At 37.6% G+C, this 17,910-nt stretch overlaps 1 protein-coding gene across 1 annotated transcript; it reads right to left on the reverse strand.

The window, feature by feature from the left end:
- Nucleotides 1-10,878: 10,878 nt before the first annotated feature.
- On the reverse strand, nt 10,879-15,146 carry LOC132609672 (F-box protein At5g03100-like). The gene is made up of 4 exons (XM_060323762.1): nt 14,960-15,146; nt 12,380-13,378; nt 11,839-12,009; nt 10,879-11,373 (listed from the first exon to the last, which is right to left on the reverse strand). Exons 2-4 carry the CDS (start codon nt 13,343-13,345, stop codon nt 11,065-11,067), a joined length of 1,446 nt encoding a protein of 481 aa, XP_060179745.1. The 5' UTR covers nt 13,346-13,378; nt 14,960-15,146; the 3' UTR covers nt 10,879-11,064.
- Between the last annotated feature and the right edge of the window lie 2,764 nt (nt 15,147-17,910).

A 17,910-nucleotide genomic window follows, 5' to 3' on the forward strand; every position in this document is an offset into this window, starting at 1 on the left:
CTGGGCGTGAGATGGGGTGTTGAAGAATGAAAAAAAGTCCCTCATCGGTGGTTAATGAGATGGGTGGTCTCCTTATATGGACTTGGGCAATCCTCCCCTCATAAGCTAGCTTTTGAGGTTGAGTTAGGCCCATAATCCATTTCTTTTCATGGTATCAGATACTAGGGTTTCTTTTCCTCCTCTTCCGCTGCCCTAAATTTCCGACTTCCTCTTCTTCTTTTTTCCGACGTCCTCTTCTTTGTTTTTCCGTCCACCTTCTTGCCTTCCATCAATGGCAGACACCAAGTTCCATCCTGCTTTGGCTGTCTCCAACATCAAGAATCACATTCCCATCATTCTTGAGATGGAAACGGATCATTATTCGGCTTGGGCCGAATTATTCAAGCTTCATGCCCGGTCTCACCGTGTCCTTTCCCACATTCTGCCGACCGGAAAGGAGAAGGCTCCTACCACTGACGAAGAAAAGGAGTTGTGGTCCACTTTGGATGCCACGGTACTTCAATGGGTGTATGCAACCATCTCCACTGACTTATTGCATACGATCATCGAAGAAGATCTTTCGGCAAAGGAGGCCTGGGATCGCCTCCGTAATTTTTTTCAAGACAACAAAAACTCCCGTGTCGTTGCATTGGAACATGATTTCTCTCATGTCAAGATGCGGAATTTTCCAAACGCTTCGGCGTATTGTCAACGTCTCAAGACCTTGGCCGATCAACTTAAGAGCGTGGGGGCTCCGGTGACCGACAACCGCCTCGTTCTCCAACTGGTGGTTGGACTCACCGAGGCGTACAAGAATGTGGCCACCTACATCCGCCAAAGTAATCCTCTTCCACCATTCTCCGAAGCTCGGTCGAGTTTGTGCCTTGAGGAAAAGGCGTTGGCTGAAATGCATGATGACTCGCCCACGGCTATGGTGGCTAATTCCAAACGTGAGTTTGATGACTCTACTCCTCTGGAAAATTCAGGTCGTTCTCACCATCATTGGGGCAAAAATAACAACAAAAATTGGGGCTCTAGCGGCGGGAAGAATAACGGCGGTGGCCGTGGTTCAGGCGACGGCAGTGGCAGCCGACGCCATGGAGGTCGTACCTCAGGCGACCAGCAGCAGTGGCAGCAGTCCTCCTCACTGTGGCCGTGGGGATGGATGCCTCAATGGGCTCCCCCTTGCCCGTATCCCACCACGGAGTGGGCTCGGCCACAGCAGCAGTGGCAACCGCAGCCCCCTCCTTCAGGCCCCAGGTCGCTGGCCCAACCTGGAATTTTGGGCTCGCGACCACAGCAGCAAGCGTATGCAGCCGCGGGCCCAACGACGCCTTGGACTCCGACTGATATTGAATCGGCCATGCACACGATGACGTTGAGCCAACCCGATCCAAATTGGTATATGGATACCGGCGCCACATCCCATATGACATCCACAAAAGGTACTCTCTCGTCTTATTTTAATTTGAGCAATCGTAATACTGGCATTGTTGGTGATGGTAATTCAATTCCAATTCGAGGTTGTGGTCATGCTAAATTGCCTCTCCCGAACCCTCCTTTATTTTTAAACAATGTCCTTCATGCACCAAAACTCATAAAGAATTTAATATCGGTTCATAAATTTACTACTGATAACTCTGTAAGTGTTGAATTTGATCCTTATGGGTTTTCTGTGAAGGATTTCCGGACGGGGATGTCTCTCATGAGATGTCATAGTAGGGGTGCTCTTTATCCATTGTCCACCTTCAAATATCCCACCAATTCACCATCAACTTTTGTTGCCTTGTCTTCTACACGTTGGCATGATCGTTTGGGCCACCCGGGAGCTTCTATTTTGGATTTTCTTAGGCATAATAAAAGCATTGAATGTAATAGTTCTAGTTCGTCTAGTATTTGTCATTCTTGCGTTCTTGGTAAACATGTTAAGTTGCCCTTTGCTAATTCTGTTTCCGAAACTTTATTTCCGTTTGACATTATTCATAGTGATTTGTGGACTTCTCCCATGTTGAGTTCTATGGGGCATCGTTATTATGTTTTGTTCTTGGATGATTTTACAAACTATTTGTGGACTTTCCCTCTGGCTAGAAAATCTGATGTTTACTCAAAATTTATAGATTTTAAGGCCCACATTCTTACTCAATTTGAACGTCATATCAAAAATTTCTAATGCGATAATGGGAGGGAATATGATAATGGTCAATTCCGAAAATTTTGTGCCTCCAATGGGATGTCTTTCCGTCTTTCATGTCCTCATACATCCTCTCAAAATGGGAAAGCCGAAAGAAAAATTCGCTCAATAAATAATGTCATCCGGACTCTTCTTGCTCATGCCTCCATTCCTCCATCTTTTTGGCATCATGCATTGCAAATGGCGACTTATCTCCTTAATATTTTACCAAGCAAGTTATTGGGTCACAAATCCCCTCTAGAAGTCCTTTACCAACGGAAACCATCTTATTCTCATCTCCGGGTCTTTGGGTGTTTATGTTATCCCCTTTTTCCGTCTACTACTATTCACAAGTTGCAACCTCGGTCAACTCCATGTGTCTTTTTGGGATATCCACCAAGCCATCGTGGCTACAAATGTTTTGATTTATCGAAAAATAAAATCATTATTTGTCGTCACGTGTTGTTTGATGAGACTCAATTTTCGTTTTCTAAAATTCACACTCCAACTCCCACCACGTTTGACTTCCTTGATGATGGTCTTTCCCCTTACTTGATCCACCATATCGCCACCATCCCCCCTCCACCGCTGCCGTGTCCTTCCCCGCCACTGCCCAATGGTTTTCCGCCTGGTCTGGGCCAGCTGTCCACGCCTCCTTCTGCTGGGCAGCAGCATCTGCCTCCCTCTTCGCTGGACCAGCCACCACCTCTGCCCCACCAGCTTGCCGCCAACCCACAAAACTCCACCATTCCTCCTCCTGTCCAGCAGCCCCTACCCAAACACGCATGGTCACTCGTAGTCAGCGCGAGATTTTTAAGCCCAAGCACCCATTTAATCTACATACGACGGTTACCAGGTCCCCCATACCTCGTAATCCGTTGGATGCGCTACGTGACCTGAATTGGAAATTGGCCATGGATGATGAATATGATGCTTTTATTAAAAATAAGACGTGGGATTTGGTACCCCGTCCACCTAATGTGAATGTTATTCGGTCTATGTGGATTTTTACTTATAAAGAAAAGTCTAATGGTGATTTTGAGAGGCATAAAGCCCGTCTTGTAGGTGATGGAAAAACACAGCAGGTTGGCATTGATTGTGGTGAGACTTTCAGTCCGGTCGTAAAGCCAGCAACGATTCGCATTGTCTTAATTCTAGCTCTATCTAAGCATTGGCCCATTCATCAGTTGGATGCCAAAATGCATTTCTTCATGGCGAGCTCAAGGAGACAGTATATATGCATCAGCCAATGGGTTTTCGAGACCCATCTCATCCCGATTATGTGTGTTTGTTGCGAAAGTCCTTATATAGGCTTAAACAAGCACCGAGAGCTTGGTATAAAAGATTTGCTGACTTTGTTTATTCCATTGGTTTTGCTAATAGCAGGTCTGACAACTCCTTGTTCATCTACCGCAAAGGGCACGACTTGGCTTACATTTTACTATACGTGGATGATATTATTCTTACTGCTTCTTCAGATACTCTCCGCTGTTCGATTATGGACCTTTTTGGCTCAGAATTTGCTATGAAGGACCTAGGTCCTTTGAATTATTTTCTTGGCATTGCGGTGACCCGTCATAAGGGTGGTATGTTTCTCTCACAACGAAGTTATGCTTCGGAGATTATTGAACGTGCAGGCATGTCATCGTGTAAGCCTTCTTCCACTCCGGTTGACACTAAACTGAAGGTCAGTGCCTCTTCTAGCGATCTTTGTGAAGATCCCACTCATTTCCGGAGTCTTGCAGGTGCTCTTCAGTATCTTACGTTCACTAGACCGGATATTTCTTATGCCGTACAGCAGGTTTGTCTTCATATGCATGCTCCACGAGATACGCATCTGCTTGCTCTTAAACGGATCATTCGGTATATTCAGGGTACTCTTGATCATGGTCTGCATCTCTACCCATCTTCGGTTACTGATTTGGTTTCCTATACTGATGCTGATTGGGGAGGATGTCCAGACATACGACGTTCAACGTCGGGTTACTGCGTGTTTTTGGGAGATAATTTGATATCTTGGTCATCCAAGCGTCAACCTACTCTATCCCGCTCCAGTGCAGAAGCAGAATATAGGGGGGTTGCTAATGTTGTCTCTGAATCATGCTGGATACGTAACCTCCTCTTGGAACTACATTGTCCGGTCCCTAAGGATACTTTGGTTTATTGTGATAATGTCAGTGTCATTTACCTGTCAGGAAATCCAGTTCAACATCAGCGCACCAAGCACATTGAGATGGATATCCATTTTGTTCGTGAGAAGGTGGCGCGCGGACACGTACGTGTCCTTCATGTTCCGTCCCGATATCAGCTCGCCGATATTTTCACTAAAGGACTGCCACAGGTCTTATTTGAGGATTTTCGGGACAGTCTCAACGTTCGTAAACCTCTCGTTTCGACTGCGGGGGTGTGATAAATACTGTAAATATGTAGTAAAAGAATATTTTGTAAATCTTCTATTTTAGGTTAGTATATTTTGTAATCTTCTATTTTAGGTTAGTATATTTTGTAGCTAATAGGACACTGTAACTATGGTATATTTACCAACTCAATCAATGAGAATAATCACGGAATTAATCTCTTTCAATAAAATTAACTTAAATAAACAGTTTATATTGGAACTGAATTAAAATATAAATTAATTTTAATTTGAATCAATCTTAAAGTTAAAAATCTTATAGTAATAAACTTCTTTATAGTGTTAATAGCTTTAAGGATATTTTAGTCATTTTGACAGAAAAAGTGCTCAGCAGTACTTGTTTACAAAACACAACAAAAACTTATTTTCAGCTTCAACACTTTTATCCAAATACGTAACTGCTTATTTGTAAAATAAGTTTCAGCATTTTAAAAGTACTTTAAGTACTTATGCTTAAAAACACTTTTTTTCCAGCCAATCCAAACGGGCTCTTGGCCAGCATGGCAACTTATGTAACCAAATTGACAAAGCACGGAATTTAAGAAAGAACTGATAGAATTTTGAAATTTGTGGTCTAAAATAAGTCATAGATATTTGTGTGTCGGTAAATTATTTCATTAACGGTAAAAGGAAAAATTTTAAGTTAAATTATTTCGAAATATAAAAATGTATTATTTTTGTTTAACAGACTAAAAAGTAAAGTGTATGATATAAATTGAGACAGAGAGAGTAGTATATTTTTTAAAATTAAGTTTTCTTAACTCTAATTAATCATCACTTAATAGTTTTAGTCTTCTAGATTTACTTGATCTTCGTGTGTAAGTATTTAACTTCTTTTTTCTTTCTTTTAATTAGAATTAGAAAAACTATAAAATTGATTTTTTCTTAATCCTAATTAATCATCACATACAAGTTTTAGAATAAAATTTATTTTCCTTCCATACTATTAGATCAAAAGTCTATCCAATAGCAAAGTTGCTTAATTTCAATAATATAAGAATAAATTTGAATGTTTCACACTTTAGGGATGATTGATAAGAATAAATTTGAATGTTATTGCACCTAACTAGGGATGTCAAAGATGGCCAAAAGTTGATGGCCCGCCCAATCCGTCCAAAATTTTAGGAAAATCTACATGGTATAGAGAACATTAGGGCTTATTTATATTTAGTAGCTATACTTTGCCCAAATTACATCTCATACTAAATTTTGTATGTTAATTACACAAGGTAACTAATTCAAACTCATCTTCTATTAGTTCATTGTATCAATATTTTCTCTCAACACCCTCTCTCTTCTCCCTTAAGTCTCTCACCACACTGCCTCCTCCGATCCACCGCCGCTTCTTCTCTCTCCGCCGCCGCCTGCCACCATGGAGATCCCCGGCGAATTCCCCCGCTGTCGCTGTCAAACCTAACCCTAGTGCAGTAGAAGTCCCCTTGTTTCTTTCTCTATCTTTAAATATCTTTGTTTTTCTAGAGAGAGAAAGCTCCAAAATTACATTAATGGCTTCAAAGCCCGCCGGAGCTATGCTCATATCTGGCATCGTTCACCGCTGCTGCCACCGTCGCCACCTCCTCCTCATTAACAACAGATCTGAGCTTTATTGTTTCTAGAGAGAGAAAGCTTTTTTTTTTGTATCTATGTCGTGCCTCCGGTCATTTTCCGGTGGCGGCTCAGATCTGAGCTTTTTATTTTTTTGTATTTCAAATCGGAGTGTATACATACAGTGTATACGGTATTTATCGCATGTATTTCGAAGGAGATCTTTTTTTATACAAAATGAATATAGTAAATTTGAAGTGTATACAAATGAATACAGTGAATTTTATTTCTTGTATTCAGTATTTGAGTGTATTCGTTAATTTTTGTGTGCAAAATTCAGTGTTTGGGGGTGTGTTTTGAAGGATATTTTTTTTGTATACGATCGATTTTAAGTATAATAAAGTGAATACAGCGTAAAAGTAGCTACAAATGAATACAGTTGAGTTGAATACATTTGACTTGAATACAACTTAGTTGACTACATCTAACTTGAATACAGCGAAATCTAAATTGAATACAGCAAAATCTGACTCAACCTAATTTTGAATACAATTCGATTTTTGAATACAGTCTACTGTAGCGCGTGAATACAATCAACTGTAGCTACTACTGTAGCTACGAAATGTAATTAGCTAAAATATAGCTATTTCCAATTTAAAACCCATAAATGTTAGTCATTTATGTAAAATTCCCAAAATTTTATGGGTGTACTCAAGATAATTTCATATTGGGTTGATTTTAGTTCAACCCAACATAACCCATTTTAAAGTGATCTCCAACTTATACCAATACTAGCCCAATTCTAGCTCATTTTTTAAAATTTACTTTAATTTGAGTTCATTGCTTGAGATTTACTTTATTTTTTATTATGTATTCACTTTTCTTGTATCACATATCTCATAAGTTTGGAGTGTGTTTGATATTTGTGGAAAATAGGGCGGGTCATGACCCAACCCATTTTTAGCCCATTTCAGCCCAAATAAGTTTTGAGGCAATCTTAGCCCAACCCATTAATTGGCTAAGACCATTTTGACTTGTCCAATTTCAGCGCAACCTGCCCCATTTTGACACCGCTACCCCCAGCCATTAATTGCTCTTGAAGAAAATTCCTGACCTACGAATTTTTCTAGATCGTATGAGTATGAGAATTTTCAAGTATATATCATATGATGCTAGTGTTATCATAGTTCATCGTATTCTTTCCAGTTTCCACGATAGTGTAGTTATCTAATAATCTTTTTGTTATTCAAGGTACATCAACAATCATGCATAATCACAAACTCTTCAATTTACTGTAAATTTCAGTACACTTTATAAGTATCCTAATTTTGTAGGTTATAAAAATTATTGGTCATTTGTTGTTGTTACATTTCTGAAGCTTTAAAAAGGAAACCTACAGGCAAAGGAATAAGATCATACAAAGTCTCCTGCTCGTGTTACTGATTGTGTTTCTAAAGCCACTTACAACAGACAAAACATACCGAAGGATCCAGCTGATCACTTGAAACACAATCATATAAAAAAGGACCATGATAAGGAAATGCGAAAAAAATATGTCTACTTCACAGCCTACCTTTTATACGTGAATGCATCATGTACACAAATAGCTTTCTACCTGTGAGAGAAGCATAAGATCTTTAAACTTAACCACGAGTGACTGGTACTATTGTGAGTGCGGACTGGACTAAAATCACTGAATCACTTGCAAGTGTCCAATGGTACACGATTGACATTCTCCTCGAACAGATCATACTTGTTCAAGATTAAAACAAATAGTGTTTCTTTGGACAAGGGGCATCTGACCATTGTTTCAAAGAATTCTTTGATATGCATCCTCTTGTTCTGAAGTAGTGTACCGCTACTGTTGTCGTCCAGAGCAAGCCACAACTGATCATAGTCACTCACGAGTCGACAACACAAAATACTACAACATGAACATCTTCAAATATCTCTACCCATTTGCATCCGTCATTCATTCTGTTGGCATTTGCTCTGATTAGCTGGTACCTCATAAATGCAGAGAGGATGATAAAAATGATCCCTTATCTTTGTTAGTATGTTCAAAATAGTCTCTTAAATATCAAATGAGCAGCTTTCGTATTTTAAGTTTGCCAAAAGTGAGCAGCTTTAGTACAAAACGCTCATGTCAAGGCAAATTGAAGGATCTAGGAAAACAGGCAAATGCCGGACCAATGGCCCCTCTCTAGACCTGGTAATTACCTTACTAGCATAATGTTTTCTTCTTTTCGATAAGTAAAGAAAGATTTTATTAACTTAACAGGCTGAGCATCTCACAGCAATAGCTGCATTAACATCCTGTTAATTTACACCAAAAAGCAGTTTTCAGTCACGAGTGGCTTCTGCTTGTCCTTCAGCGCACCTCTTGTTTTCTTTCCTTCAGTTCTCAGTAGTTCAGTGTCAGTTAACACCCAGAGCACACATGATGGGATGTGGTTCCAGTGCTTAGTTCTCTTATTAGAGAAAATATGCCTGCAATTGTGTCACTAGACTAACTAGAGCAGTGAAATACTGGAAAAGTAGAAGTTAACGACAGTAACTGGGAGAAAGCATACTTACAAGAAAATAAGTGAATAAGTAGAAACTTCATCATATGTTTATTGAACTTCTGTTTTCTCCTAAATTAGGTAAAATCTAAAACATTATACATCCTTCAAAGATTTTCAAGACAGCAAAGATTTAGGTAATAAGAGACTTTCCTCATCCATTAACGCAATCTACTATTTACGAAAAAGTAATTGCAACCTACTAAAACTGGTACCAGAATCCTGACCAATAGGCAGCCAGAGGTCTCAAAGTAAGGATAGCAAATCACAATAAATTATGAGTTGGGAACCACTTTATAGTTGGACAGTTTTAGAAGATGACAACAGATACAAAACATAAGGCACATTCCATTTCCAACTCACTCTTAGAAGTATAATCTCAGAGATATACTCCCTCCATCCCATAATAAGTGTCACCTTAGGAAACTAAGAGATAAATTGGCTAGTTTCTTCCAATTTGACCCTTATACAAAAAATGACAAGTTAAAGTAACATCTAAATGATGATTAGAAAAGCCACATAGTAACTTGGTATTGTTGGATTCCCAATGTCAAAAGGTTTACTACTTGTACATGCTCTAATCAAGAGGAAAAAGTATCTTATTTTTATTATATAGGGGTAATTTGATAAACCTCACATTGCATTATTGGTTTCTCAATATGCGTGTTTTTGGCTAAGGTGACACTTATTATGGGACGGAGTGAGTAAATGGATTCTTGGATGTATATTTATTAACTTCAGTATATCAGTAAAACCTAAGTTACTCGGACTCTCCTAAAATGTCATCGGGTGCGTGTCGTATCCTTTGGAGGATCCAACACCACTTTCGAAGAGTCCGAGTAACTTAGAGTAAAACTACCCAACATTTCTGGACAAACCAGAAACAATCATTGCAGCTGTAGGAGGGTCAAGAAAAAATCAATGATGCAGCAAACATTTGTGGAAGAAATCCATAAAAGATACAGAATGACAATAAACGACAAATTTAAGCAAAAAAGACGAAGTAAGTTTCACAGCTTACAGACAAGAAAACTTACAGTGTAAAACACATTGCTTGCATGGGGACTAAGCTTTCCGGTAAACTTCAGGTTATAACTAAAAAATTTGTCAGGTTTCCATCCGTTGTGTTATATTAAGAAATCAATGTTGCATTATATTGTTACCTCCCAATCGGGATTACAAGGAATAATTAGTTAAACTTCAATAGACGAAGTTACCTTTCCCCAAAGTTCAAATTCCTTGTCATACCAATAACTTCTAGGCTTCAAAGGAAATCCATTAACAATCAGCTGCTTTGGTCGGGAGCTGATTAGCATCACTTCCTTTTTTTGCTTTCATATTTGCTTCACTTCCAAGGGACTAAGCAATTTCTGCCAATTTTGAGCCTCTTTGACCCATCAATTGGCTCACTTATGAAACTTACACATTTGCTTCCCATCCGGCATTGAACCCATTACTCTGAGCACACAATCGCTGCAATACTCTGGAAAAATGTTGTTCTTAATGTTTACCACTTCTCTTTCAAATCTATAATAGTATTGAAAATTGGCCATAGGGGCTCTTCTTCCTCATTGGTAGAATGCTTGGCAGCATTCTCAGAGGGGTTGGGCTCAGATCCCGGGAACCTGAAGAAAAAGCAAGGTTTCATGGTACAGACACCTGCGGTTCTGAACTACCTGAAATTCTTGGACTTTGACTTGGCGGACTGGTCACAGCAGCAACCTGAGATACGTGCAACAGGATTGACTCTATAACAGGTAAGACGTCTTGGCCTAGAGATCTTGATTCAGAAAGAGGTTATGCTACAGGTGCTGCGGGAATTGTACCAGAGTTCACATTAAGGGGGTTCTACTCTACAAAGCTCGTACAGTAATGCTATTGAGCAATCCAAGTCAGCACCTTCCTCAGTGAGGATAACTCCTGGAGGAAGCAACCTCCATACCATCGCCCTCCAATTCTTTATTTAGAAAGGAAATAAAGTGGGAGAGAGCAACTATTCTAATTGCCACGAAAGGAACAAGTATTAACAACTCCTTCGATACTGACAAATATTTTGATGTTCCTTTTTCACCAATAAAAAGTAAAATAGGCCAAAGAAACAAGTCGTAATGAATTGTGATGTACTACCTTGGCAAAATGATTTTCAACCTTAAATTTTAAAAGTATAATAACATGATAAAGATTCAGCAAATATGAAGTAGAAATCACAAAACATTTAGAGCAAGCTTTCTTATATGATGATCAGAGAAGCAAAATATTGTTACTTAGACATTAAGAACTACTGAAAACTACAATTCTAGCCATGTCTATCAATTGCAACCAGTTTCAAACATAAAGCAACAGTGATTACGCATGTCGCGATCAACACAAATGATAGAGGTCAAAGACTATCAATAAGGAAAGACAACTGAAGCGTGCGGAGAGGATCTGGGAAAGCTTTGAAGCTCCTGGGCCATCTTAACATGATCCTGAGACACATCACTCCCTTCAAACTTGACAGCAATGACGAACTTTTCTAACACTGTTGCATTCTTGAGCAAAAATTTTACCAATGGCACTACAGATTTATTTCCACTTAGTGGTGGTCCATCAAAATTAATGATCTTGATGGTCTTCAGATGTAGCAAAGAGCAGTTAAAATTATGTGTCCTGAACCTCTTGCTCAGTTCATCCTCGTTTGGGTACCTTGACAACAGGTCCTGCGGGAAGAATCCGATATATTAACCAGCTATTCTCCTTCAGGTAGAAAGCCTAGGAGTTGATTGCCGACAAATTAAAAGGTGATTAATTTTGCCACAGACTAGTCCTCCTCCCATTAGAACACTATTTTTGCTTACACATTAGAGCCTTATCTCCTAAAATTTTGCAAAAGATTGAACCTTCTCAACCTTAACTCTACTTGAGGATTAAACCGGTTCAATTCTTACCCCTTTTTTGAAGAGGTAAGGTTGTCAAGTCCCCTCTTTGTAACCTTTTAATATTGTCTATGAAATATACCATTAAGGTCGTTTAAATTTATAAGAAAAACGAAAAGGATGTTTTATAATTTTATTTTCCCAAAGTACTTACAATCAGAAATATTTTGATATGTATCGTATTCGTCTACCACTAATAGTTGTTTGATATTGACAACATTTGAGTATAAAGGTTTAAAGAAAACTTACTCTTGGTTTGTGATTGTTCCAGTCAAAGACCAATGTTTCAAGATCTGATAAACTCTGTAGAAAACTGCAAATTCCAGGGTAGTCCAACTGTTCTAAGGCTGCGTTAAGTTTTAAGAATTTGCAGCTTGATGTTGGAAACAGCCACCCTTTCAACTCCAGTATGGACAGGCACTTATAAACCAAATAGATAAACCAGAATATGTCAGAAAACAAGGAAATGAAAATACTTAAAAAATGACATGAAAATTGTTGAATAATTCGTAAAAACAACTTCGACTATAGGACTGTGTTTTGCCACATGTCACAATTTTCATCATAAAATATTTTGTTCAGTAGGCCTTGCTTCAATGACCTGCCACTGTCCAACCAAATTGGCCATGAGAAAGTTATTCTTCAGTACTTACAAACACAGTTATCATATTATTCCAAGTAGTAGTGGCATTGTTAATGTTACTAAACTGATGGATTCAATAACAAATAATAAGTCGCAAAATGAAAAAAAAAAAATCTAAATTTTGGATAGCCAAGAGTATGAATCAACCTCGATGCACCAGGGACCCAATTCAAGGTTCTCGACATGGGCAACGCTGTGAAGAAGTTCCTGGAAATATCTACACTCCTTTTCCAATCTGTCTTTTTCACCTTCCAGTTCATAAAAATCAACACTTAAAGAAAGGACCGCAGTAACAAGTGAAGCCATATTTCTCAGCTGAAAGCGTATCTCATCGCAGCACAACCCCAAGAGTTCCAAATGTCGAACATACGGGGCAAATATTTCGAGACAATAGACAACTTCTTCAGCAACTTCTGTTTGGTAGTTTGTTATAATCAATTTTTTCAGCTTCACAGAGTTAATTTCCAAACGACGAATGCCACCAACTTTATCTAGTTCCAAGCACTCCAAGTTAGGGCAACCTGATAATACTTTTTCCATAACACCCTCCGGCAATGCCACGTCACCAATTGAAAGATTAACGAGACTACTCCAATTAACACTACCAGTAGGGTTTAACTGGCAATTACCTAGAACCAAATTCCTCAACGACGTATTCCTATATGCAAACTGAGGAAACTTATATGCATAATCCGGATAACGCATCCAGTAAAATTTAAGTGTAAACTCTTCAACATTAGCAATCTTAGTGGCAAAATGTACCCAAAAATCCACATCTTTAGCGAGATACACCCTGTATTTATGGGGAAAAACCCTAAATGCTTTGATTTTCTCACAAGACCTCCAATAGTGAAGCTCTCTATTGGTGGAAGCTACGAAAGCAAGAATTTTCTTGCTGTTTATGTTACTATCATAGGGATACTTGGGGAAGGGGAAATCGAGTGATAGTGGAACGGATTTCCAAAGAAATCTACATTGTTTAGATAATGTGCTGGTTTGTACAACTTGTTTTCCGTCTGGCAACATAGAGAGGATATGGAGTAGAATCGGCTCCGGCAGATTAGTGAGTCGGTCTCCATCTCCTTTCACCATGATATTCCTCTGTATTTCCATGGAGTACAACTTCCAATTGAGGAGAAATCAGTCCTGATCAAAAAATAAAAAAATTAGTCATGGAAGAGCATTACGTCCAGAAGTATTTTCCGACATGATAGAATACAAATAATCTAAAGAGAATGTCTGATTTAGCTATAAACATACATATATAATGATATTTATTCCAACAGTACAAATCAAAATAATCAAAGTTCAACAGAATATCTTCTAGTTCCTTTTTTGTTTAATTACTTTTTAAGTTTTAGGTTAAAAACGTAACATTCTTTATATTCTATAAGCTCTTTCTTTACATGAATTATCAAGTACTGTACTTGAATTTTGTTAGAAAAACTGAACACTTCAATATTAAATCGACATCATTCCAGAAGAGCAGTTTGCTAATCTAACTTCATTTAAATAAATTATTAAACCAAAAGCTAAACTATTTTGATACCAAGTAATCATGTTTCTCATTGCTTTTTAGAATTAACAATCAAATTATGAAAACTTTACACATGAAACGTGATTTGGTAATGTAAAAAAGATAGGGTATAAGTAACTAAGTTGAATTACATTGATAGCATAAAAATTAATTTAAACTATCACATTATACAACTTCAGTCCATGCAAGAAGAACAAGATTTAGCCAAATCCCAAAGCTGAAACACGTTTGAAAATTGAAGTCCAATATATAAAAAATGATCTCCAACTACACGAGATGTTGAATACTACCTCTGTTTCAATTTGTTTGTCTTAGTTTTACTTGGCACAGAGTTTCAGAAAGTAAAGAAGACTTTCGAATCTTGTGGTCTTAAGCTAAAATATGTAGAATGTACCAATATATCCTTTATTCTTGTGGTCTTAAACATGTCAATTGCCATGAATAAGGTTGGAATTAAAGAGTTATCAAAAAAGGAAAGTAAGACAAACAAATTGAAATGTACATAGTATTGTGTAGTACATATGTCTTAATTAACATAAAGGATTAGTGATTTCCTCATAATATCTCAGATTCATTCAAGTTGCCTCAAACTCCTTATAAACTAAACCCCCAAGCTAAAATACTTATAAATAAATAGAAAACAAACATTAAGCCCCCGTTTGGCCATGGATAGTTTTCAATATTTTCCGAAATATTATTCTGGAAAACTATTTGGACATAGAATTGTTACAATTTTCCGGAATTCAACTTGAAGAAACTCCAAAAAGCTGTTTTCACAATTTTCACTCCAAATCACTCACAAAAATCCAAAGCCAACTCCAATTTGTATTGGGGTCCAATCCAAACACAACTCAAATTTTCAAATACCATTTTCGACTTGAAAAACATATACTCCCTCTGTCCCCCAATTTATGTGGCACGCTTTTCTTTTTTGTCTGTCCAAAAGAATGTCACCTTTCTCTATTTATAGCCACACAAATATGTAAGTCTTCCCTTCTTTCTTTTAACTTGGTGCGTAGTCAAATTATGTCACATAAATTAGGACGGACGGGGTACTACTTTTTTCCAAATTTCACAATTCTTATGTCCAAACGCCCACTAAGGTGATCTTTCTAACAGTGTAACAGAACAAAAATATGATAAAAGAAGAGTGATTTATAAAAGAAGATGAAATTAGAAAGCTTTCTTACCTGCTTTTGACGTAAAAAAACTTGGGAATTTGGTTGCTTCTTGATGATGGCCGTAGAGTTGATGGATTTCAGAGGAGTGTATAAAGAATGAAATCAGGGAGAGGGTTAGCGGGGTTTTTTAAGTTTCGGGATTACAAAATAACATTAAGGATACAAGAATAAATTTTTGGGAACCCATACCCTATTAGTGAGATAATATCTTGTTCATTTATTCAAAAGAAATATTTTTTTAAAAAAAATATTTATGATATCATCATTATATATATATATATATATATTATACCATGGAAGATTGCTTCGATCCTTCAACGAGACACTCCTCAATACTCTATGATATCATAATGATACATAAATATACTGAGACGATATTATCGAGACTTTCTCTTCTCTTAGTCCTTCATGATACCATCGTGATATGTAAACATACTGCGATGGTATTATGAAGGAAGGGTTTTGAGCGAGATAGTACTTGGATAAATATATTTGGTCGGTTGAGTAAGAAGTGGAATTCGTTTAGGAGAAGGCATGGGTGGGTAAATATTTTACATTTTAGGATATTTTTTATAGCTTATAAGCACTTGACTATTTATTTTTTACCAAACACAGAGATAAATCGAGAAGTGCTTATAAGCTGGTTAGACCAGCTTCTTAGAATGGCCAAAAAATGGTAAAAATTTGAGGGTGATGTACAAAATAGGACACGTTGAATTTTTGGCCCTGTTAAATTTTTTTTTTTTAGTACTGTAATTCCTCTTTATTGATTTTGATATGCTTTACTTGAGTCGAGGATCTATCGAAAACAGTCTTTTTCTACTTTCACAAGGTAGGGTAAGGCTGCTACACACTGCTCTCCTCGGGCGTAACTTACAAAATTACACTGGGTATGTTGTTAAATAAATTTTTTAGAAGACCTTGACTAGATGGACATAAAATAGTTTTGCCTATGAATTTTAATAAGTGAGCATGCTTAATTCGCCACAAGTTTTGCCGCATAAGCAAAAATTGCATGTGTTGCTCAATTATTCACAAGTTGTGTGTATTGTTTAATTGTTCACAACTTTTTCCTCCACTTTAACTGAAAATATTTGTTGTTATATTATTGTTGGAAAGTACAACTAAACTTGATCATAATTACTTTTTTGAAAAAAAGAAGTCAATCAATACAATTGAAAAATCATGCCCAATAGGCAACACATTGCACTATCTTCAACCTCCGTAACTTATTGAAATGTTCGAACTCCTACCCCGTATGCAAAATTAACTAATGCGCACATTATAAGTAGAACTTATGCTAGATGGGCAACAAAAATTTTTGCCAACAAATTTTCTTAAGTTGAGATCACTTTTTAAAAATCTTGTTTATCGCCTATCGGGGTCAAAGTTCAAGACCACCCTTTAGAGGGACAGCAGACATAATTTCATTCTGCTTATAACCCAATCCGATTTGAGGCCTAAACTTAAGTCTAATCCTCAGGTGAAGGATACAAGTAGCCCTCAAAGTGGTGGTCTTGAATTTTTGTCGCCGCTAAACTTCAAATTTAAGAGGGCAATCTCCTTTTGGGGTGGTCTTTAAATTTTGACCCTCATATTTAAAATTTTTAAATTTTATCCTTCGGCTAAAACTCATGGGTTCCGGGTTCGAACCCTCACTCTGTCAAAAATTTAAAAAAAAAATCGCAAGGCAGAGTTTAAATTTCGCTATGCCTCCACCGACATACACTTGTTAGGAATTACCAAAGTTATGCCGGACCCGGCATACTTATGTCTTATGGGCAAACTTGGCATAAATATGCCGAGTCCCGCATAACTTTGGTAATTCCTTCACAAGTTTATGCCGGATCCAGCATACTTATGGACAAACTTTTAGTTAAGCATTAACTAAAAGTCTTTTCCTAGTTATGCCTTATGAGGCAGACTTTAGTTAAAGCATAACCAAAAGTATGCCCCATAAGACATAACTTTTCCTTAAGAAATAGACTTTGTCTTATAAGGCAAATTTTTAGTTATGCCTTAAGGAAAAGTTCCGCCTTATGGGGCATACTTTTTAGTTATGTCTTATGGAACATACTTTTAGTTGTGCCTTAACTAAAAGTCTGCCCCATAAGGCATAACTAGGAAAAGACTTTTAGTTAAGGCTTAACTAAAAGTTTGTCCATTAAAAGTTTGTCATAAGTATGCCGGACCCGGCATTAACTTGTTAAGGAATTACCAAAGTTATGTCGGACCCGGCATACTTATGCCAAGTCTGCCCATAAGGCATGAGTATGCTGGGTCCGGCATAACTTTGGTAATTCCTTAACAAGTGTATGTCGGGTCCGGCATACACGCGACCCAAACCTTGCCTTGTAATTTTTCTTTTAATTTATGCTTGAGCGGGACTTCGAACCCAGAACCTCATGATTTCTGCGTGAACACTCAAGGTTGCAACGCGAAAGGCAAAAATTAAAGACCAACAATATGAGGGGTATAATTTAAAGACCACAAATATGAGGGGCAAAATTTAAAGACCACCCCAAAAGAAGGGCAATTCGCGCAAAAAAAAATGAATTTAACAAGTGTTGCTCTTCCCTTAGCCCATGGGTAGCACTTTTAGCTTTTGACCTTGAAACCCTGCGAATAGGACAAGCAAGGGTCAAAAGTTAATAACCACCCCAAAAAGTGTCATATTTCTGCAATTTTTTGCTAACCTCTACCTCTTTTGACATCCGTAGTCATTAACTATAATTAAGTAGCCATTGCTTAAAAAAATTGAATTTTGTTTGTCAAAATTAGGAATGTGTTTAAATAAAAGCTATCTTATGAAGAAAAAAACACTCAAAAGAAGTTTAGTGGAGCTTCATTAAAATAAAATTTTGTCAGAAGTAATGCTTTTGTTTGTTTGTCAGCCTAACATTTCTATGGGGTTTTGTGTTGTAATAATTCCTTATAATCGTATCATGTCTCATAGTGAT

Source organism: Lycium barbarum, chromosome 9, assembly GCF_019175385.1.
Source record: "Lycium barbarum isolate Lr01 chromosome 9, ASM1917538v2, whole genome shotgun sequence".
In the NCBI taxonomy this organism is placed as follows: Eukaryota; Viridiplantae; Streptophyta; class Magnoliopsida; order Solanales; family Solanaceae; genus Lycium; species Lycium barbarum.